The sequence below is a fragment of the Geotrypetes seraphini genome, chromosome 1 (genome assembly GCF_902459505.1).
Source record: "Geotrypetes seraphini chromosome 1, aGeoSer1.1, whole genome shotgun sequence".
Classification (NCBI taxonomy): domain Eukaryota; kingdom Metazoa; phylum Chordata; class Amphibia; order Gymnophiona; family Dermophiidae; genus Geotrypetes; species Geotrypetes seraphini.
This window is the reverse complement of record NC_047084.1, coordinates 459483817-459507940: the sequence shown is the minus strand read 5'-3', so window position 1 is coordinate 459507940 and position 24124 is coordinate 459483817. Positions and strand designations below refer to the sequence as shown.

The following is a 24124-nucleotide window of genomic DNA, read 5'->3' as shown; positions in this document are numbered from 1 at the left end:
AATATTGAAGCTGTCCTCCAATCGACTGAGGTAGAGATTTGAGAATGGGAACGTTAGCATTGCCCTTGAGGAACACGTCAAAAAAGGCTGTGTAGGTTTTTGTTGAGCAACCTGTTGTTTAGATTGTTGATGTGGTTGCTGCTTTTGCTTCCTAGGTTGAGGAGGAACAGGAGGAGCAGGTTTAGCAGTATATCTGCATTGATATGATGAAGCAGACCGGAAAGCTCTAAGACGTGGAGGCTTTTTCTTTGGTTTGACCAAAGTATCTCACCTGGACTCATGGCCTGACAATTTTTGAGTAGCAGTGTCCATGAATGGTCCAAAAAGTTCATCCCCAAGACACAGAGCATTAGCTAAATGATCTTGGTGGTTGACATCAAGTTTGGAGACACAGAGCCAGGCAAGGCCCATGAGGTAAGCTCGAACGTGTCATAGGTATAATAAACCATATACTTCCTCAATTGCAAAACTGTAACCATAAGATTTTGAAAAGCTTGAGTTTTACATGAAGGAATATATTTTTGAAAAACTGAAAATTGCTTAACCAGATGTTTAAGGTAGAAGGAAAAATGGAAATTATAGTTTCCAGCTCGTTTTGTCAACAATGCATTTTGGTAAAGGTGTTTACCGAATTTGTCCATTACTTTACCTTCTCTGCCAGGTGGTACAGAAACATAGACACTAGCCCCTGCATACTTCAAGGTCGATTCTACCAGAAGAGACTTATGAAGAAGCTGAGGTTTATCAAACCCAGGAATAGGACCCACTCTATATAATGAGTCAAGCTTTCTAGGAGCCACAGGAACAGAAAGTGGAGTTTCCAGATTTTTGTAGAAAGTCTCACGCAAAATATCATGAAGAGGAAGCTTTAGTAGTTCTTTTGGTGGTTGATCATAGTCTAGAGCCTCCAAGAACTGTTTACTATACTTGGAGTCCGCCTCCAATGGAATGGAAAGGTCCTCAGACATTTGATGGAGAAACCTTGAAAAAGAGGACCTCTCAGAAAAAGCAGCAGGTTGACGCTGAGGTAAATCTGAACTATCAGAATCCTCAGAATCAGATGAGAGTGGTTCTTGCTCCGAGTCTCCCAATAAGTCTGAATCCTGAATGGAATGAGGACGGTGCCAAAGACTCGGTGTCGAAGGCTCAATATGCTTTATCTTATGAGAGGCCTTCCGGGACCGCACCGATGTCACCTCTCTAGATGTTTGAGATGACAACGACTGGTGCCATGGAGTGAGATCAATTGACTCCCGTGTCAATGGTCCCCGCACCGGTGGAGCATCAATGTGAGGTTCGGTCAGTGTTGCTATCTGCTCAGACTGAACCATTACCTGGAGAGCCGGTGTCTACCTAGCTTGGACAGTTGGGGTCAATATGGCCATAATTTGAGTCGGCACCAGCATCTGAAAATACTTACCCAATTGCTTCTGAAGCAAATTGTCAATCTTTTGCTTTAGGGAGAGCACCGGCACCATTTGCTATTTAGCCAGTACCACTGGTGCCGCATTCCAGTCCAGGGTTAAGATTGCCGATGTCAAGGCACTCACCAAAATTGAGACCGAGCACTTACGGGACTTTTTCAAGGTCGGCATGACTCGACTCAATGCCACTTTGACCTGAGTCCCAGATGGGGTAGGGGAAAGCTTCTTATCCAGCTAACCCATAGAAGGTTGCGACACCGGAGATGTTTCTGCCGGTGTCGATATACATGGTGTCATCTTGGTTGGTGCCACTGGTGCTGCTGGTGTCAGTAGTGATGTCGGCTCCCCCTCCATAACGACACCGAACAATAACGTCTGTTAAAGAAGACGGGTTTTCTACATCCTCTTCTGAAGAGAACACCAAGTACAGGTTTCCAGGCGGTGCTCTGGTCCTAAACACTGGAGACACCAGCGATATGGGTCAGTCACAGATATGGGCCGAGCACAGCGACTGCACTTTTTAAATCCCGTCTGTGGGCATGACATCGACGGAAAGACTGTCTCAGCCAAATCGAAGCTGGAGGCCAAGGTGGTACAACAGGTCCTGCCGGGCCGAACCCGTGAAACGAAAAAAAGTAAGATTTTTTTTTTAACCAGAGGTAAAAGGAAAAAGGAAAAAAAAAAACCGAAACTGACTGAAAACACAAGAGCGGGAAGGCGAAAAAATTTCAACAGCTATTGAATGCGTCATCTTAGCTCCATGGAAACTAGAAAACTGAGGGACTGCACGCCTATGTCGGGCGGGAAGGCACTCGTAACATGCGCTGTACAGACTGATTGCAAACTTTCTAAAACTTGAAGTTGCGATTCACTTTTCAAGTGCCCTTGTCGGGGCTCCGTCGGTGATGTCGCCCATCAGTGAGATTATGCTGCCTGCTTGTTCTGGGATAATAATTTTAATTTTCATTCAAACTGTCATTCTGATCTAGCTATGACTCCAACTTTGCCAACCATCAGCCAAAAGATTTTTATACTGACTGGGACTCCAAATGGTTCAACCCAGAGTTACTTATGCTAATACGCCACGCACACAAGAATAAAGCAGAAATTACTAAATTAGAATGGTGAGCAAAATCCAAAGAATATAAGCTCCTGCTGCAAGAGAAAAGCAAACAATATTACTCCTCTTGTATATACCAGGATGGTCTTAACTCAAAAGAGATATTTAGACTAGTAAACAACCTGATTGACGTTTCACCTCTTAATCTCTTCAATGACTCCATTCCAGCCGCTGATACCCTCGCCCTAGGCCTTTTCTCAAGTCGCGTGTGGCTGCACTGAAACTTCTCCTCTGACGCAACTTCCTGTTTCCGGTTGCATCAGAGGAGAAGTTTCAGGCAGCACCACGCGACTTGTTTAAAGGCTTATGCTGCTTGGAGACAGAAAATTGAAAATCACCAGCAAAGGTGAAGGGAGGGAGGGAGATGACCAGACTGCAGCGATCGGGAGAAAGGAGATAGGGTTCTGGACCAGGCGATTGTGAGGAGTGATAAGTGAGGCAACGCGTACAAAATACTTAACTGTGGGGACAAGGCCATTCACCGTTCCAAGGAGCAGTGAATGGCCTTGTCCCCATACCTGCAGCAACCAGGTTTTTTTCCTCCCCGTTTCTGCAGGCTAGCCATGGGTAACAGTCACCAAAAAAGGATTATAAATTGTCGAGATTTGTTTTCCAATAAGTTTGTCATTAAGGCAAGGCCTTCAAAGTGTCATTTAAAATAGGAATGGAACTAAACATTGTCTCCACACCTTCTTTGGTCTAGTCTTTCTCTTGGTTGTGTATCCCCAGTATGGAAACAAACCCTGGTTAGACCTCTCCTCAAAACGTTGAATCTTAATCCTACACTTGCTTCCAAGGTTTCATCCAATCTCCAACTTACCATTCTTACCACAGCATAGAAATCCTACTGCTCGCCTTTCATAACACCATCTGCTCCTCCAATACCATTCTGTCTAACTCAACCCTTTAACATCATAGACCACTCCCTATTTCTATCTCTTATCCTCTGTCTTCATATCAAGGACACTGTTTACTCATGGTTCAACAGTTACCTCTCTGACCATACTTTCCAGCTCCTCCATGGTATCTTCCTTTCCTCTACCTACTCTGTGCAGTCTGGTATACCCCAAAGCTCTATCCTTGCCCCAACTCTTAACATCTTCCCTGCTCCACTTCTTTCACTCATCCAACACCAGGGCTGTATCCCTTTTTGTTATGCCAATGATATCCAAAATTATCTGCCGCATCTCTAACGCTTTTGCCTCCTTGCTCAGTCGACCATTAAAATATCTAATATAATAAAACGGTAAGCCGCGCATGCGCACTTCCTATGTGTGCGCCGGTTTTCCGTGAGCTGTAGCGACCCATAGGAAGTGCGTATGCGCGGCTTACAGTCTGGCCTCACGTGAGGCAAGACAAGTGCGCATGCGCGCCCTTCCCTGCTCTCCACCTGCGGAGCGGCGGCTGCCAGCCGCTAGCACCCCTTGCCCTCTCCGTCGCCTCCCGGCTCCAGCGGCATAGGCAGCACTATAAACACGCTGCTTCGCGCCCTTCTCTGCCGATTTCCTCTGCCGCGTCTCTGATGACATTATCAGAGACAGACGCGGCAGAGGAAATCGCCAGTAGAAGGCCGCAAAGCAGTGTGTTTAAAGTGCTGCCTATGCGGCTGGAGCCCTGAGGTTTGTCGGCGGTGGGAGGGTCAGGAGCAGGCCGGATCGACAATGGCAGTAAAAGAAGGGGGAGGGGCCGAACAGAGCAGGGAAGAGAAGGGAAAGGGGGAGTGGGGGAAAATGCTGCTACTGCTTCTACACAGGAAAGGGGGGATAGGAGGGAAATGCTGTTGCTGCTGCATAGGGAAGTGGGATGGAAATGCTGCTGCACAGGGAAATGGGGAAAATGACAGACAGACAGCGGGAGGGAGGGAGACAGAAATAAAGAAAGACACAGGGATAGGGAGAGGGACAGAAAGACAGACAGAGAAAGGGGGCCAGAGAGAGAGTCAGCAGGAGAGGGAAAGGGGGGCTGCTTTGGGGGCAGGGGTATGCTTGGGGCAAACAGCTTTGCTCTGGGGGGAAGACAGAAGGGGCCAGGGAGAGACAGGGAGAGGGAAAGGGGGCTGCTTTGGGGGGAGGGGTGTGCTGGGGGGAGACAGAAGGGGCCATGGAGAGACAGGGAAAGGGGGCTGCTTTGGGGGGAGGTGTGCTGGGGACAGACAGTTTTGCTCTGGGGGGGAAGACAGAAGAGGGCCATGGAGAGATATTTTTGGGGGGGAGGTGGATGCTGGGGGCAGACAGCTTTGCTCGGGGGGGAGGGGGAAACAGAAGGATACAGACAGCGGCCAAGGAGAGAGAGATAAAGAAACATAGACAGACAGACACATCTATTCTAGCACCCGTTAATGTAACGGGCTTAAAGACTAGTGTTTTACTATTTAGCAGTATGATTTCCAATTACATATTTTTATAAGATCATTTTGGGATCATGGTGGGGTGATCATGATTTAATCTAATTATCAAACTCTCAAGAGGGGCACCTTGGGTCCTGAAAGCTTATTTTGAGAGGAGAGGGGTAGGATGCAAGATTGAAGGTTTTCTAGAATATCTAATACCTCTACACCAGCCCCTTGCTTACTGGTAGAGACAGCTAAGCATTTGCCCATAAGCTTAAAAAAGCTGAAGGAGAGGAATGGAGAACTGAAGATCTCTGGTACAGAGGGAAATCCTAAAGTCTGGAAGGAGGAATCTTATAATTCTTGTTCAGAGGCAGCTCCAAAAGCCAGCAAGGAAGAAAAAAAAAAAAAAAAGACCCTAATTACAAATAAGAGATACAAATAAGAGATAAAGGCTATAAAAGTGTGAAGGGGCAACTTTCCATTTTGAAAGCTTTGTGTACTATAGGGTCAGTAGAATGGGACTATACAAAATTTTCTCACAACTTTAATGTTTTTTATCTATAGCTTAAAAACTGCAGGTATCTAAAGTGGGGTATGTGATTTTCTGGGGTTAATTATTTCATTGATAAACATTTCTCATTTTTTAAAGGTGTAATTAGTTCATACTAGAGACTGAAATTTTGCTGGATTATGCAGTTGATATCCCTCTATCCTGTGGTATAATTATGTCTCATACCCCACTTTTGGTACTTTTTTGCTCAGCAGGTTACAATTTATTGAGTTACATTGCAGATGCTACCAGAAAGAACCATACAAAACATGGGTACAGCCAGCCCTCCAATCTAATCTAATCATTTTATATACTGAATCTACTCCCTAAGGAGCTTGACTCGGCCTACAGTTCATTAAAAAATGAAACATAACAAGTAAAAACTGTGGGATAAAAACAGAAATTGATTAGATTAGATGGATGGAAAAAGTTAGAAAAAAGTATGTTGCATTGCTTAAAATTACTATACGACAGCTAGAATCAAATTAACTATTGTGAAAACAACCAGGTTTGTAAACTTTTTCGAAATTGAAATAATTGATCTACCAGTCTTAGAGAATCTGGAAGTCCATTCCAAATTCTCACTAATTTAAAAGTAAAAGATTTACTAAGCTTCCCAGTGCATTTAATACCTTTCAGAGAAGGAAATGCTAATTTGTGAATTGCTGTAATTCTTGAATAGCAGGATCTAATGGAATTCCCACTAAGGGGAATCAAAGAGTCAAATATTCCATAAAGGAGTTTGAAAACCACACATGCACCGGAAGCCAATGGAGTTTTTTCAGCAATGGGGAAACATGGTCGTACTTTCTCTTTCCAAAAATAAGTTTGGCCACTGTAATCTGTATTAACCGGAGACAATCTCAACTGCCCTGTTTAATACCCAAATAAATAGAATTACAGTAGTTTAACTGGGCCAACACAGTGGATTGTACTAGTAATAAATAATGTTTTTGATAAAATAGTGCTCTGACTTTCCTCAACATGCGCAAACTAAAGAAACATTTCTTTGCTAAGGAATTTATCTGGGGATGTGAAGATGTGGACTGCAGAAGCAACATATTGCTCCCTCCTTCTCTTCCCCTCCTACACCAAACATACCTTTTGCTAGTGGGAATGCAGAGGCACCGCCAACCAAATACAATGCCACCATTCCCCTCCTCCTAGCGCTGCTTCCTTCCTGCAGAAGTTGGTGTCAGCCTTCAGCTACTGATGCTGGTACTTCTCATGCAGCCGCTGACTTCTGCAGGAAGAAATCAGTGTGAGGAGAAAAGTGGTGGCACTGTATTTATTTGGCTGGTGGAGCTTCAGCATCCTTCCAGCAAAGGTAAAGGGGTGCTGCAGTTCTGAAGAAGGCTCAAGCCTAAAGTGGGGGCAGGACCCAGGCCCCCAAGTTCTACTGTTTGCCCTGTCTGAAAGTGTGTTATTGCCCCTGTTGAACAAGCGCATTTTGGTAAACTTTCATGTTGCAATAAAAAAAAAGTCTAAATGTCAATTTGGTGTTTCAACACCAAAATACTATTTTATGTCTTGGGCCCTGCAGATTAAAGCTTGCACCCACCCCAACATAGAAAACCAACATTGGAGAACAGTCAGAACTCATCCCTAATACAGAGTGTGAGCACTTTATCTCTTCTAGTCAAATGCATTATTGAATTCCAATCAGGCAGTCTACTGCAGACCTGCCTTTTGACCCATATTGTGGGAGGTCCTGAAAGCTAAGTACTGCAGTATTCTTTTCTTTAGAAGTGTTTCTACAGCTTTACTCACTTATTGTGTTACACTGATATGTATGTAGGGCCCACCTCCTTGTTGCCCTCTCCTCCAATTCACTATCCAAGACACTACCCCAGTACAAGCACACGATGTTCCCTAGACTCACTGTTACTGCACAGAGGTATATCTGATGACACAAACACACAGCTACATATATACATACCTGTCCCACACGAGGCACATATGGTTGGCTGTTGGGCAACACATCATTCATACCTGAAACAGCAAAAGGAAAAAAAAAGATGACCCAAATAACAAAGGCACCAGAACTACCAACAAGGGAGGATAGATGGGGAATCTGGAAATGCAGTGGCCCTCTCCAACACATCAGTCATCCTATTGCAGGTATCCATGAAGGGCAGGACCTGCCATCTTGGCTCCCAGCTCCTAAGAAGTCCTCAGGAAATCTTTACCCAAGTTGATCATATCTCATTTCATCCTCAAATATGGCTTCCACCCAACCAAATAGAGTATACCCTTCCCGAGACAAAATTTCTGCCTAGCCTAAACTCTCTCATCTCAAACTTTGTGTTGTATTCCTTTTTAAACTGGATTTTATGAGGGGCGTGGCCATGCAGTGAGCAGGGAAGCGCTGTTTTCCTGAGCTCCGTAGCTCCCTCTCGATCTAACTCCTTTTGGCCTATATTCTGCCTCGACACTGGACCCGATTGTGGAGGAGAGGGGTTGGTGACCTGTATGGACAAGTTTGTCCGCAAATCCGGAACCGCGATGACCACGAAGAGTGGTAAAAAAGACGGGACCCGCAGCAAGGCTCTGGCGACTGTAGAAGACAAGATGGCGGATTCGGCTGAGGAGCCTGACCCTGCAAGCGCGCCACTGGTGGCGAAATTAACGGAGGCTGTGGTGAGTGCGCTGGGCACCCGACTAGATAAAGTAAATGAGAACCTCGCGACCTTATCCACGGAGGTTCATGAATTTAATGCCCGGATGACCGAGGTAGAGCAGAGAGTGAGTTCTGCGAAGGATTCCTTGTCTGTTGTTCAGACGGAGCTTGCCACGTTGCGCTGCAAAATGTCTGCCTGTGAGGACAAGCTTGATGACTTGGAGAATCGCTCCCGTAGGAATAACCTGCGCCTGGTGGGGATCCCTGAGGTGGTCCCGGACGCCTCTCTTGCTGAGGTCCTGGAGAAGTGGCTATCGGCCGAGTTGCTGGATACTGCCGCCTTGGGCCCCGTGAGGATTGAACGGGCTCATAGGCTGGGTAAGAAACCGGATGGTGCTGCGCGACCGCGAATTGTCATCTTACGACTACTTAACTTTGCTATTAAAGACCAGCTTATGAAATCCTATAGGAAAAAGAAGACTCTCACCTTTCAGAATCAGAAAATCCTTCTTTTTCAGGATTACTCTGCCCAGGTGGCATCACTTCGACGGGGATTCTCTCCTGTGTGTAAGCAGCTGGTGGCCAAGGATGTGCGTTTCACCTTACAGTTCCCGGCCCGGCTGCGTGTTCTCTACAATGGTCAGCCTCATGTATTTACTACGTGCGAAGCAGCTCAAGCTCAGCTGCACCAGTGGTTCCCGTCACAGGAGGGTCCGACTTGATTTGACTTGCTCTTTTCAGTTCTGTTTCCTTCTTATTTGTTTGCTGTTTCCCTGGTCCCTCTGTGGGACTTTGAGTTAAGGGTCTGTGTGGGCTGGGTTGCCTGGCTGGTACCTAGCTGATGGACTTTCTCTTACCTGCAACATCCTAGCTCCTGTTTTGGCAGCACTTTATTGCCGGACTCTGGTTTTGCTGTTATGCTATATTTCCGGCTCCTTTCTAGTTACTTGTTATATGGTTCGTTTATTCTGGGTCGGGTGTTGAGGTATGGGGGGGGGAGCTACTGGCATGGGACTCCCTCAGTCATTTTTCTTTGGTGGATGGTGGATTCTAATGGGAGGGGGGTTTGGGTGGGGGGAGGTCGGGTGGGGGGATGTGGGTTGGGGGGAAGGGGAGTGGATGAGCGTTTGTTGCGGGTGAGTGTGCTTGTGTTGAGTGTCTGCTGGGGTGAGGGCTGGGCGCCCCAGCAGCAGATTACGTTTAACCTGCTGGATTGCATCTCTCTCTGCTGGGCACATGACACCTAAGAGGGGACTGCGTTGTGCCTCTTGGAACGTTTCTGGGATTAACTCACCTGTTAAACGGACCAAGATTCTTCAGTGCTTGGCCCGTTACAAGGCTGATATTGTGGGGTTGCAGGAAACTAAACTCTCTGCGCTCGAACATGATAAATTGAAACGTTCTTGGGTGGGCCAATGTTACTCTGCCTCCTCGCCCAAAACTAAGGCGGGGGTGGCTATCCTCATCCATAAATCTGTTCCGTTTACTCAGACCAAAGTTGTTTCTGATCCTGAGGGGAGATTTGTCCTGGTTCAGGGCCTGCTTTACCAGCGGAGAGTTCTCTTGGCTTCAATTTATGCACCTAATGTGGCACAGCGTGCTTTTTTCAAGCGGCTGCTGGGTGTTATTTTGCCTTTGCAATCTGAACCTCTAGATCATTTGGTCCTATTGGGGGACTTCAACTCTGTTATGGTCCCTGGTGAGGATTGCTCTGGAGGGTCTTCGCGCATCTCCCCTAGGTCGGATAATGGCCTGCCGGCTTTCGTGCAGGCTCTTGACCTAGTGGACGTGTGGCGTACTTTACATCCTGGGGACCGAGATTTCACTCACCTTTCAAGGGTACACCTCACTTCTTCACGGATTGACTATATCTTTCTGTCTCGTTCCTCCTTCCACTGTGTTTCTGAGGCTGGGATTGGGGTCTTGGCAGTTTCTGACCATACACCCATATGGTTGGACTTGGTGCTGGGAGGTCCGGGCTCTGGTGGGAAGGGCAGATGGCGATTCCCGGTGGCTCTCTATTATGATCCTGATTTTTCTCCCTTTTTAGTGCAACAGTGGCGGGACTTTGTTTCCTTTAATGCGGGCCATGTTTCCGATGGGACGCTTTTTTGGAACACGGCGAAAGCGGTGCTTCGGGGGTCTATCATCGACTATTGTTCTCGGAAGCGTAAGATCTTAGCCGGTAGGGTCTTGGAACTGGAGCGGAAGGTTAAGCTTTGTTATAGGCGGTTCCTTAGTTCTCCCACTCTGCGGTATAGGCATGACTTCTATACTGCTCAAACAGCTTATCATACTCTTTTGCATGACCGGGCCAGGCATTTTTTGTTCTCTTCTCACTACAAGTACCATCGGTTTGGTAATCGGCCTGGCCGCTTGCTTGCCAACTTCACCAAGGGCTGGAGGGGCAACACTTTGATTTCTTCTTTGCGTTCAGCGACTGGCCAGATCGTCACCTCTCAGCCCCAGCTTGCGGCTCTCTTTGAACAATACTACCACAAGTTGTATACGGCGGAGGTGGTGCATAAGGATCAGTTGATTACGGACTTCCTGGACTCCTTGGGGCTGCCCAACTTGCCCGCGGAGGCTATCGAGGTCTTGAACATGCCTATTTCTAGGGAGGAGGTCCAACGCGTTATTCGGGGGCTTCCGTTTGGTAAATCGCCGGGACCAGATGGTTTTAGTGGAGAGTTTTTTCGGATCCTTTGTGGCTATGTTGCCGACCCGATGTGTCGATATTTCTGTCAGGCTATAGCACAGGGCTCTTTTCCAGCTGGGGACAATCAGGCTCTCATTACGGTACTGCCTAAACCCGGCAAGGATCACACTTTGGTAGAATCGTATCGCCCTATTTCTCTCATTAATGTTGACTTGAAAATTCTAGCCAAATTGTTGGCTGATTGATTAACTCCCTATTTGCCAGTTCTAGTGAAGGATGATCAAGTTGGTTTTGTACAGGGTATGCAGGCGGGACATAATGTTCGCAAATTGTTGTTAGCCATGGCATATTGTGCTTCCCGTCGGCTTCCTTCTCTGGTCATTAGTTTCGACTCGGAGAAGGCTTTTGATAGAGTTGAGTGTGCGTTTCTATTTCCTTTGCTGACTCGCTATGGGCTATCTGGTTTCTTTCTGCAGGCTATTCGAACATTATACTCTGATCCGATGGCGGCGGTTTTAGTTAATGGTTGCCCTTCCAAAGTGTTTCGGTTGGGAAGGGGGACCCGGCAGGGTTGCCCGCTCTCTCCGCTTTTATATATTTTGTTCTTGGAACCCTTGCTGATTCGGCTTCGGCAACATTCGGCCTTGCTGGGAGTAGAACTGGGGGACTCATCAATACGCTGTATGGCCTTTGCGGACGACATTATGGTGGTGCTTACTAGTCCGGAGAGGGCCTTGACTCCTTTGTTAGATCTGTTTGGTAGTTTTGGTGAGCTCTCTGGTTTGAAGCTTAACGTTTCTAAATCTGAAGCTATGGCGCTTCATCTAGATGTGGCTACTGTGTGGCCTACTTTCCCGGGGCGAGAGACTCGTACCTTTCGGGTCTGGCATGCCCGGGGCATCAAACGGGTAGGGGATCTTTTGCATGAGGAGGGGCGGCCTCTTACTCCACTGGAACTCATGTCTTTGTATCATCTTGATTCTGTTGATCTGTTTGGCTATTCTCAGGTTCACCACTATATTTCTAGTCTTCCTGCGTCGGCGATCCAAGCGGATATTTTGGGCCGCTTGGGCTTATGCTTGGCATTGTGGGATCCCGTGGCTCCTCGGTTGAGTTATTACACTTCTGCTCTTCTTTCTCTCTGCCCGGATGGTCCGGTGTGTCGTCTGGCACAGGTGTGGAGTCGGGATTTGCAGCTGGACTTTGCGCCGGAGCTCCTTTCCTCTAGCTTTGCTTGTGTAGCGACAATTTCTTGGAGTATGATCCACAGAGAACAGGAGTATAAGTTTCTACATCGCGCATTCATTTCCCCATTGAGAGCATATCGTGCGGGGTTTGCTGAGCGGGATGCTTGTCCCAAATGTAATGGTGTGGAAGCCACGTTGGGGCATATGTTTTGGGCCTGCCCCCGAATTCAATTGTTTTGGTCCAGAGTTTGGGCTTTCTTGCGTTCTTTTTTGCCTTCTCTACCGGCCTGCTCTCCGCTATCTTCTCTTTTTTATGCGACTGAAGGCTTGGGAGCTCTGCCGGTGGGTCACTGTCTGTTAGTGCAGAAGGCCTTCTTAATGGCTAAGAGGGCGATTTTGGTGTGTTGGTGCTATTCCCTCCGTGGCGCAATGGCAACGGTTCCTGTTTGAGATGGCCCTTTTGGAACGTAGAGCAGTGTCGGGCCGGCTGCCACGTGGCTGGGACCGTTTCCAGGAGATTTGGGAGGTGTATTGGATGGCCTTACCTCATCGGTCCCGCAGTCTTCTGCTTAACTCATGAGGTGGGAGGGACAGCCTCTTTTCTTCCTTATCTACTTATTCATTCACTTGCTTCTTTCCCTTTTTGTTCCTGTTTCTCCCCTTTTCCTTTCCTTTTCTTCTATGTCTATTTTCTCCTTCTGTTTCCTTCTTACTTTTGGCTTTTTCTCCTTGTTTTCCTCTCTGGTGAACTGGTTATGTGCACACTCGCTCTTCGGTTCTGTACATTTTGAAGCTGCTATTTGTTTTCTCTTCCTTGTGTTTTTCTTGCTTCTTCTTCTGCTGCTCTCCACTCTGGGGTTGGGGGGGGGGGTTGGGGGGCTTTTGGGGGAAAAAGTATGTATGAGCGGATGGATTTCCTTAGCCTGGGACTTGTTTTTCCTATTTTGCTCATTCCTTGGTTCCTTTTGATTGTCCCTGTACTGTGGATTTTATACTCTGTATTTGTTTGATTTGATTACCTGTATTTTGTGTACTGTTTTTACATTTTGCTCAATAAAGAGATTTCAAAAAAAAAAAACAACAACTGGATTTTATGTTTAAATCTGTTTATTAGTTTTCAAAAATACAGGAAAATCATCCACCAAACACAATCAAGAGTTACCAACAGAATCCCACCCACCCAACTTACCCCCCATCCACCCCATGGGAACAGCTACTCCAAAGTCCAACATATCAGTTCAATAGTCTGCTGCGCACCGTCGGTGTTAAAGTAGAACAAAAGGGTAACCAACATCTGAGATGCAGGGCACCACGTCTAGAGTCCATATCAGTAATGTCTAAACGTTCACATCCCGCAAGTTGGATCATCTGGGTTCGCCAATGCGAAACGGTAGGCATGTGAGGCGACAGCCAGCGCTGCCCACCAGGATGGCCTTCCGAACAAACACCGCTGCGCCAAGACGAATCGGATGCAAAGATAACTTCAAGGTGAAAAGAAAGGTGTTCGTGGGTAACCAGGTACAATTCCTTAAACTGGATTTTAAAAGAGATGATCAGGACAAGGAACCAAAGAAACTTAAAGAGACACAGATACACACACTGAGGAAGAGGGAATGGGATTTATCAAAATGTAACTTCTGTGCATAAACTTGCTCTAGATATCAAAATATCCTGCCCTGCTACTTATCTGTAAATAGGGGTTCTCTGTGGACAGCAGGATAAGTCAGCCACGCTGGTGATGTCATTTAACAGAGCCATGAGTGGCTAGTTCTCCTAGAGTAGAGAATGGCACAGGGACAAAATTTTCCTCATTCTCGCAGGAACTCAATTTCCCCATCCCATTCCCATGAGTTTTGTTGCCGTCTCTGCCCCTGCCTCATTCCTGTATGCTCTGTCTTACATTACATTACATTACATTAGTGATTTTTATTCCGCTTGTGCCTTGCGGTTCAAAGCGGATTACATAAGAAGAGAGCTGGACATTTCCAGGAGGGTACATGACATTGGAGAATACAGATTGAGGGTATAGACTTAATGACAGAGTGAGGGTGTAGACATAATAACAATGGAAGATAAATCAGGTTACATTACTATACATATCAAATATTCTGTTTCCATACTTTGGTAGGTAATCGGTTTCGGTAGGGTGAATTAGGTTCCAGGTATTTTTTTATTTATTTATTATTTTTTTTATATGTATTTTTTGTCGATTGATGGTATGGTGCCAGGGAGTGAGCAAACCTGGTTGGTGGAAGAGGAGAGGGAGATTAGGTAGATTGTAAATACTTTTTGAAGAGCAGCGTTTTGATTTCTTTACGGAATGCTTTGAAGTCAGATGTTGAGGTTAACAATCTAGTGATGGAGGGTTCGAGTTTTGCTGTATGCGTTGCTATGAGGTTATCATAAAGCTTTTTACGATGAGTGCCATTGAGTGGTGGATATGAGAATGGTGTCAGTGTTCTTCTTATTCTGGGTGGAAGGTTACGGTTTAGGCGATCGTTTAGATAGGCAGGTGCAGTACCGTTGAAAACTTTGAAAATTAGACAGTACAGTTTGAATTGAATTCTGGCTTTAATCGGTAGCCAATGTGAGTCTAGGTAGGCGTTGGTGATGTGGTCATATTTTCCGAGGGAGTAGATTAGTCTGAGAGCTGTGTTCTGAACGGTCTGTAGTTTTTTGATCATGTTTGTAGGGCATGGTAGATATAGGATATTGCAGTAGTCCACAAGACCTAGTACCAGGGATTGTACAATGATCCTGTAGTGTTCTTTGTCAAAGAATTTCCTTATTTTTCTTAGGTTGCGCATTGTGAAGAATGCTTTTTGGGTAGTTTTGTTGATTTGAGTCTGCATAGTGCAGCATCTGTCTATCAGCACTCCCAGGATTTTGAGGGAGGTTTGGATTGGGTATTTGATTGCTTTAATTTCCAGGTCTGTTATGGATGGGTTTTTGTCTGTTTCGAGCATTAAGAATTTGGTTTTGTCCGAGTTTAGTTTTAATTTATGGTTTGTCATCCATTTTTCTACTTCGTTCAGTATTGTTTCCAGGTGTCCTGTTGAGGTGTGGTCTTGGGTTTCGAAGGGGAGGAGAATAGTTATGTCGTCTGCGTAGCTGAATGATGTTACTTTTAGGTTGTCAAGAGTGGTACCAAGGGAGGAGATGTAGAGATTGAATAGAATGGGTGAAAGTGGAGATCCCTGCGGGACTCCGCATGGATTCGACCATGGGTTAGATTTCATATCGTTTATCTTAACTCTGTAGGTTCTTGTTTTAAGGAATCCTTGGAACCAGTTGTAAACCACCCCTGAGATCCCTATTGCATCAAGTATCTGGAGTAGTATGGTATGATCAACTAGATCGAAGGCGGCGGAAAGATCTAGTTGGATAATTAGGATCCTGTGTCCTTTACTGAGGTGTTGTCGGGCTATGTCCAGTAGTGTTGCTAGTAGTGTTTCCGTGCTGTGGTGAGATCTAAATCCTGATTGAGATGAGTGAAGTATATTGTGGTCAGCTAGGTAGTTGGTGAGGTATTGAGCCACAAGTCCTTCAATCAGCTTGACATATAATGGGATCGAAGCGATAGGTCTATAGTTGGTAGGTGTGTCTACTGGACCTTTTTGGTCTTTCAGTAAGGGTGTGATTATGATCTCTCCAAGATCTTGTGGAAATTGGCCTTCTATGAGAGTGCTTTGTATCCACTGCGTGAGGCTGGTTTTGAATTTATGGGAGGCATTTGTGAGTAGATACGATGGGCAGTAGTTCAAGTCGCATGAGGTGTGGCTGTATTTTTTATATAGTCGGTTCAAATCAGGCCATTGTAGAGTTGGGAAGGTGGTCCATGTTCTGTCTGCAGTTATGGCTTCTTCCATTGTGGGGGTTGTTATTAACTTGTCGAGTGTGGTAGTTAAGTTGTTGAAGGTTGTTCTGATTTTGATGATCTTGAGTTTGAAATGGTCTGCTAATTGGTGAGCTGTTGGTGTTTTATTGCCTTGAGTGGCAAGGAATGGGTTTGTGTCCGTAAGTTTTTTTACTAAGTTGAAGAGTGTTTTTGTGTCGGAGTTGTTTGTGCCAATTAGTTTAGTGTAGTATGTTTTGCGCTTTTCCTTAAGTTTGATGTTATATAGTTTGATTTGGGTTCTCCATGCGGATTTGGTTTGGTCATTTCTCTTTTTTCTCCAAGATCTTTCAAGTTGCCTGCAATGCCTTTTTAGTAGGTGGAGTTCGGAGTCGAACCACTTGTCTGAGGGTCTGCAGGTTCTGTGTTTGGTTTTTTCTGGGGCTAGCTCGTTCAAGGTTGCTTCACTTAGGGTGCGCCAGTGGATTATGAAGTCCGTAGGGTCAGTGGGGTCGATTGCAGGGTCCACTTTTTCCCAGAATGTGGCTGGTTCAATTTTCTGTCTAGATTTGAAGGTTGTTTTTTGGGGCATAGGTTTTATGTTATTTTGAGGCCAGTTGATTGTGAAGGTGTATTTGTGGTGGTCTGACCAAAGAGAGGGATGCCAGGTACCATTGGTGATGTGAATATTTGGTGTGTGGAGGTTATGCGGCGTGAATGCTGCTATATCCAGTTGGTGGCCTTTTTCATGCGTGGGTTCCGGATTGAGGATCTGGTAGGATAAGGCGTCGAGGTATGAGAGTATTTCGTTTGCTTGTTTGGATGTGTGGTCTTCGAGGTGGAGATTGATGTCTCCTAGGAGCAAGTTGTATGTGGAGGATAGAGAGTTCTGGAATAAGAATTCTTCGAGATCAAGTCTTGAGGTGTTCCATTTTCCTGGAGTGATGTAGCATAGCAGACAGTTCAAGGTGCCTGTAAGTGTGTTGTCGGAGAGTTGGCATGCAAGAAGGTCTAAGTGAGGGGTTGATTGTTTGTGTAGCACTTTTAGGTTGAGATTGTTTTTTACTAGAATCGCTAGTCCTCCCCCTCGTTTGTTTTCTCGACATACCATCTCTAGTTTGTAACCTTTGGGGCAGAATTCGGTTATGCATGGGTCTGAGTTGGATGTTAGCCAGGTTTCGGCTAGGAAGAGACAGCTTAGTTGTTCTTTGATTATCCAGTCTTTGATTAGATTTGCTTTTGGGCCTATTGATCTTATGTTCATGTAGGCACAGGCTAATGAGGTGTGTTTTGTGTTGGAGTTAAGGTTGCAATTGAGGTAGAGGATATTTTTTGCTGGTGTTTGTTGTTGTTGTGTGGTGGTCTTGTGCTTTGGTGGAGGTCGTTTTCCCCAGACGGTGGGAATGTGTTCTTGGCTGGTCAGTGGGCAGGATGTTAGGGTTCTGGTGGTGTGGATTTTTCTGGGTGGGTGTGGTTGTCTGAAGGTTGTTGTCAGAATTGGGATGGGTGATAGGTGATATCCTGTGGTTTGCCAGTTTGAAATGAGTAGTGAGAGTATTAGGAGGGCAAGTATGATTTTGTATGCGTGATTTTCCATTTTGTTTGTGGGGTGGAAGATTCTTTGGATCTGGTATCTCTTTGGTTAGAGTTGTGGCAATGGTGTTGGTGGTTTTGAGTGTATTTTTTTTTTGTAATAGTAATCAGGCACGGAAGAGGATGGAGAGAGATTCTAATCGCTCTCCTCTCTGGTGAGGTGATCGCCTATGTGTTTAGACTCTGGCTTGTGGTGGCGTAAGAGGAGTCGGGTCCCTCGCAGGTCGGGGAGAGGGGCGGAGCAGGGCTCCCACGCTGCCTCTCCTCTGCTGGGCTCTGGGCTCTGTGGCAAAAGGCTGCGCTGCTGGGAAGAGGAGTCGGGTCCCTCCCAGGTCGGGGAGAGGAGCGGAGCAGGGCTCCCACGCTGCCTCTCCTCTGCTGGGCTGTGAGAAAAAAGATGTCCGCGCTGCTGGGAGTGGAGTCGGGTCCCTCGCAGGTCGGGGAGAGGGGCGGAGCAGGGCTCCCACGCTGCCTCTCCTCTGCTGGGCTCTGGGCTCTGTGGCAAAAGGCTGCGCACAAGCTTCGGACACTTATGATTTTAAAGTGTTTGAGGCTTGTGCAGATGAGGACGGAGATTGCAAGAATGGGACAGGGACAGGAAAAGAATTTCCAGGGACAGGACGAGAAAATGAGTTCCCACGGGGATGGGGAGAAATTTGTCCTTGTGTCATTTTCTATCCTAGAACTCAGAAAAGCCTAGAAGGCCTGAGCACATGTTAGGCGAGTAAAGTCAAGGCAGGTAGCTGTTACTTGTAGGGGTGTTTCCTTATTCACACCTGAAGGTTAGGCCTCTCTGACGTCATAAAGCCTGAACCATTGTCTGCAAGAAATCATTCCAGCCTGAACCATGCAAGAAGAGAAAGAAGAAAACATCTTTGCTGTTTATGATGCCTGATGCATTTTGGGTATGCACCAGAACTGTATTCTAGTCAAGGACATCCAGCTATGCCTACAAGCTCAGCCTATGTGAATCTTGGGGGAGGCATTGCTCCTGTGCTGTTCTTATCTAACAAAGGCGCCTCTGTTTCACAGCCTTTGCGAGACTCTATACAGAAAGGCTATTCATTCAGTTCTGTTTCTGGATTGGTCCGGAGAGATCATCTGACGAGAACCAAGTAGAAGGTGCCTAATTATTGATTAGTCTATGTTGGGATGTAAGGAAGCTTGCATCTTATCATAGGTTTCTCTGCACATCTTCTATAATAATTAAGACCTGAAAAGTTACCTCTTGTGACTCTCTGCCTGAGAGAGAGAAACCGGATTTTTATACAGATCTGGATTCCATCACATAAAGGAAACCTTTGCTGCCAACCTAATTTACAGCTTTTCCAGTGGCTGACGGACTGTTCCTAATCAGAATAATTTCCATATCTGCTAAGAGGAGGAAAGACACCGATTCCTTCTCCCTGATTTTGTTGAGGCCTGATCTCTGTGGTGAGAATAAGGAATTATATGTCTTTTCAGCTGGGTTAGAGAGAGAATTCTATTGTCTTTGGGACAAGGAAGTGAAGTACCTGTGGCGATAAGCTATATTTTTAGAGTTGCTGCTAATCAGGAATTATTATTATAAGGAATTATTTAGTGTGTAAGAATTAGTTTTACTCATTTATCTAGCAAGTGTGGTGTGATAATTATGTACTGCAGGGGTGTCCAATGTCGGTCCTCGAGGACCGCAGTCCAGACGGGTTTTCAAGATTTCCCCAATGAATATTCATGAGATCTATTTGCATGCACTGCTTTCATTGTATGCTAATAGATCTCATGCATATTCATTGGGGAAATCCTGAAAACTCGACTGGATTGCGGCCCTCGAGGACCGACATTGGACACCCCTGATGTACTGAATTTCATATATGTATTCAGATATTCTGTGAACAATAATTAGTTATTTCCTGCTGGCTTATGAATTATATTTTTCTATTTTCATAATAAAAGTATTTCATAAAGCCTGGGTCTCTGTGTCGTGTAAGTAGGCAAAGCTTGCTGAACCTGGATGAGGTATTATGGTTTTCCCTAGCACCTGACTAAGACAGGCACATATTTGTTTATGTAACTGATTAGTCATCCATAAATCTTACTACATACTACCCTAGTGTGTTCTCCAGGTGTAGGCAGGTACATCCAAGAGGAGAAGGCGGGTGGGTTGCTGTACCAAAGCAGTCCTCGCAGCTTAGGGTGGGATAGATGAGCCTGACTTCAACTCTGAAGATCCAAAGATCGCATCTGTTCTCTGAAGATAAGCAGGGTAACGCAGCCCCACTTGTTGGTAAAGTCCCTGGACTGAGTCTCTGAACTGAGCCTGTCTAGCGGAACTCTCCCCTAGCTACAGTAGATTTTTTGTTTGTTTGTTTCTACTGGGCATGTTCAGCCACCTTGCTTCTGTAGCTACACCCCCGTAGCCTGTCTCCTGACTACAAAAAAAAGAAGAAAGAAGAAGATACAAACCCAAACTTAAAAAATAAATAAACTAACTAATTAAAATAAGGATGATGCTGACATTCTAAAAAAGAAATAAGGGAATTCAATTAAGCAGATAATTAACATCGATTCTGGCAGTTTTTAAGGACCGTGAAGACTTGTATTAGGTGGCTTTGCAGCCAACTAGAAGCAAAGATATAATGACAAAGATGTGATGTCACTTTTTGATGCAAAGTTTCACCATTTTTTGGATGCATATTTCTCTATTGTGTCATTTTTTTAATGTCATTTGAAAGAGTGTATTTTTTGCTACAAAAGCCACCTTTTTCATCTTGGACCTGGCCTTGCTTTGGACAGAATTAAGGTCCCAGTGACATGCATCATTTTCATGCACAGATACACTATGTTATACAGATCCATCTTTGGCACCCTATTGTGTAACACATAAATAAGCTAGAGATGTGACATTTTACAATGTTGCTAAGCTTGTTATGCTTACCATGCTTTAAGCTTATGATATCTTTGCTTAGATGTATTTTCATAAATAAGTCAAAGTTGTTGCAAAACTATGGTACGTTAAATTACCTTGCATTGGTCAGTAATGGCTGAGCCATCACTGACCATTTTGGCAAATTTGCAGCAAATTTGGCAATCCCATTGCCTAGGGGCCACTTCTGATAAAAAGGCAAGGTACCAGCCATGGGTTGCTAAGCTTTATTTAAGCACAAGGCACAGAATTAAACTGCAGGATTTTATAAAAATTTTCTTAATATTTTTTCTTGACTTGCAAATGCCTGCCTGATGAAGTTGCTATGGGTGCAACAAGAACATAATAGCCTTACTGGGTCAGAGCAATGGTCCATCTAATCTAGTATCCCATCTTCACGAGGCCAATCCAAGTCACAAGTACCTGGCAAAAACCCAAATAATAGCAGCATTCCATGCCATCAATCTAGGGTAAGCAGTGGTTTCCCCCATGTTTGTCTCAACAATAGACTATGGACTTTTCCTCCAGGAAATTGTCCAAACCTTTTTTTAAACTAGCTATATTAACCACTCTTATCACATCCTCTGGCAACGTATTACTCTGTAACTTCATCAAGTGTCCCCTAGTCTTTGTAACAATAATAGAAGATTAGGTTCTTACCTTGTCAATCTTTATTCTGTTATAAGAGAGAGGATTCTGTAATGAAGCTGTTGTCCTTTAGGCGCGAACTTTGCATCTTTTCATCACAACTTTGCATCACATCTTTCAACTCCTTCCCTTCACTAGTGGAGAAAAACTCCCTCTTCAGTTAGTAACAAAGCAATCAAATTCCATTGAAACAGAAGAATAGAGAAGGAGGGGCACGGGAAACTTCCCCGGAGACAACATAAACTCATAACTTAGGTGTGAAAGTCAGTGATGGCGGTATGAGATTGAGCCAGGATACCAACAATACAGCCTCTTTAGTTAGGAAGTTGAATAAACTACATAAATAAAACTATTAGGGGGAAATCTGTTGCTGCAGAAAGCTTCTCTTTTGGCTAGAAAATGTATTCTTTCCCTATGGCACCAACATTACTATGTGGAGAAATGAAATGTTTGCTTTGCTTAAATTTGAATATATGGATGTCAAGAGGGCCGGTCCAGGTCAATGGAGGAAATTTAAGGCTATCTGGGCTCCTGTTTGGGAGGGCTTGTCCCACCAGGCTAGAAGTTCTCTTCTGAACCTCTGACACTAGAGTGTGGGGGGTGGGGGGTTGAGTAGGGAGGGAAAGGATTCTTTCTCACTTTGTATGGACCTTTTAGGTTGCACTGGCTGCCGTTCGAATCCAGAGTTCTATTTAAGTTCTCAGGCATCTGCTACAAAACAATATTTGATCTGTCACCGGATTATCTTTACCCATACTTCAACCTGAATTACAATAAGAGCTCCCGCAGAATAAATCTGTTCGCTTTTCCCTAACTGAAATAATTGTCATTATAAAAGATTCTTCGAAAGAACCTTCTCTTTTCAAGCGGCCAAACTAAATTCATGGCTCGCCCAAATTGTGCTCGATGCCTCTTCATATCTCAATTTTAGAAAACGGATTAAAACTCAACTTTTCAACAGACCAAATCCTTAACGTACTCCATCACTATCCCTTCCCATTCTTTTAAGATTGTTGCTCCCTCCTCTTGGCTTATTTTTTTCCTTCACTTAAATTCTATGTATGTACTTATCGTATGTACTGCATTTCTTTCTTTTTTTTTTTTCCCTCACTTAAAAATTGTAGATGTATAACTTGTTTGACTCTATGATTGCTTTGTTATATTCTTCAATTTCAATTGCATTGTTTGTATTTCATCTAACTGCTGTGAACCGCCTAGAACTCCCTGGGTATGGCGGTATACAAAATAAAATTATTATTATTATTACCTTCCACCGTTCCCAGACGATGTCTCATGCGTACAGATGAAATGGAACCTGTGACCCTTGAAAGTCTTATAACACAGAGAACACAGTTGGTTTTTGATCTCTTGATTGAAGGAGGATCAACAAAAGCAAAAATATTACTGACGAAACATCCCACAGAGTGGACTAATGATATAGTTTTCAAGGAACTTTGGAATCGGGCATTCAAACTGACTGTTCTTAATGATGCAGCAGAACTAGGGATAAGTCTCATTGAAAAATACGATACTTTGACAAAAGATGAAGAACAGAAGCAATTTGTTCTTCGGCTAGTGATCAGCCACAGAAAGAAGTTTCCTTCTGCATCAAAGGTAGCTCTTATGTCATAGACCATGGATTATTTGACGAATGTACAAGAATTGTATATACTGTTAAGCTTCGCAGTAATTTTAAAAAATACAACAAAACAGCTAGATGGGGTGACCCTTAAGCTTTAAGTAAAATTCTGTGCATTTTTAATTTTTATATAAAGGAATAAAATTAGTCTTCTGAACAAACAAAATGTGTTAATTTTTTGTACCACCCTGATGGGCAGCTAAACATTTTATGGTTCCTTCAATCCCATCACAGGGTGATTTTCCATGGCTGGTGTCAAAAAAGTTCCATCCAGCTGTGACATGAAAGTCATTATTATAATTGCAAAGATTAATGAAATTTTTGAAGTGTTTGTATTGACCAGCAGAACTATCATGCAAAATGATGAAGATTTTGAGCGGTGATAGAATAGAAGTTATAAAGGATTTCAATCTCCTGGGCTATTTCGTAAACAAAGAAGCAACTAGCAGGGAAGACATAGCACTGCATCGCTCTTCAATGAAGGCTCTTGACAAAGTATTCAAAGGCAAGGAACTAACACTCCAAATGAAGATCCGACTTGTCCATGCAATCATTTTCTCAGTGGCCAATTATGGATGTGAAAGCTGGACACTATGGAAACAAAATAGAAAGAAGATTAACTCATTTGAGCTTTGGTGCAGGAGAAGGATTTTTATGTGTGCCGTAGACTACCAGAAGAACTAACAAATCGATTCTGGAACAGTTCAAATCCGATCTCTTTTTAGATCTGTAATTCATTAAGTCACTAGGACTTGAGCACGAGTCAATGGCAGCTAACTAACTAATGACATTTTGAAGTGTTTGTATTGAGCAGCAGAATTATCGCAAAAGTAGGGAATCTAATCTAATCCTTAGGTTTGTATACCGCATCATCTCAATGCTCTAAAACAGGTAAAATGTCCTTCAAATGCTCAATGAGCTTCCTGAAAAACATATGCAGAAATATCTTACACATACAGAGACATTGAATATCAAAGTTGCAGTAAATAAAAAAAGGGTAGAGTGTTGCCTGATTATTTTCCCAATGAAACTGCATTCTGCACAATACAGGAATAATTCTCAGCAAAGTCAATCAAAATGATGACATGACCCTCCTTTAGATTTTCTTTCATTTCCTTCAGATAGGTACTTTGGTGCTTGGGATGAAATGGTGGCTGGTCAGGTTACAAATTTTGCCAACTAATTCTGAAGTAAAATCATCTAAGGATAATCGCCGAGCTTCTAAGGTATCCCGATCTATGTAAATCCATTGCTTAAATGCAATAATATCAGGATTACTTTCTTTAAAATAATCAGCAAGATATTCCTCCAGAGGAATCCCTCCCAGGACATTTTTCACACCACTGCAACATGCATTGTTGAATTAATATCACAAACAGTTTTGCTCAAAAGCAGTTTATAATTATTTGGAAGTGAAACAGCAGAAAGCATAAGTTTTACATTTCATACTTTTCACATTAAAGTTATTTCATATTACACAATAGCAATCTTTTCTTCTTTGCTACATTTTCACCATTAAGGAATGGTCTCAAACTCTCTGCCTCAACACACTGTTAGCATAACATTTTGATATAAAATCACTGTTTCTTGCAAAGGTGATATTTTTGCATGT

General features: G+C 44.2%; 1 protein-coding gene across 2 annotated transcripts in view; it reads right to left on the bottom strand.

Annotated features, from left to right (window-relative positions):
• TAZ (tafazzin) overlaps positions 1-24124 on the bottom strand; it is a 94179-nt gene that overhangs the window by 16385 nt on the left and 53670 nt on the right. For both annotated transcript variants that reach the window (XM_033922737.1, XM_033922747.1), the window contains exon 9: positions 7366-7418. In XM_033922737.1, the coding sequence (XP_033778628.1) occupies positions 7366-7418 (53 nt within the window). The remainder of the gene's footprint in view (positions 1-7365; positions 7419-24124) is intronic.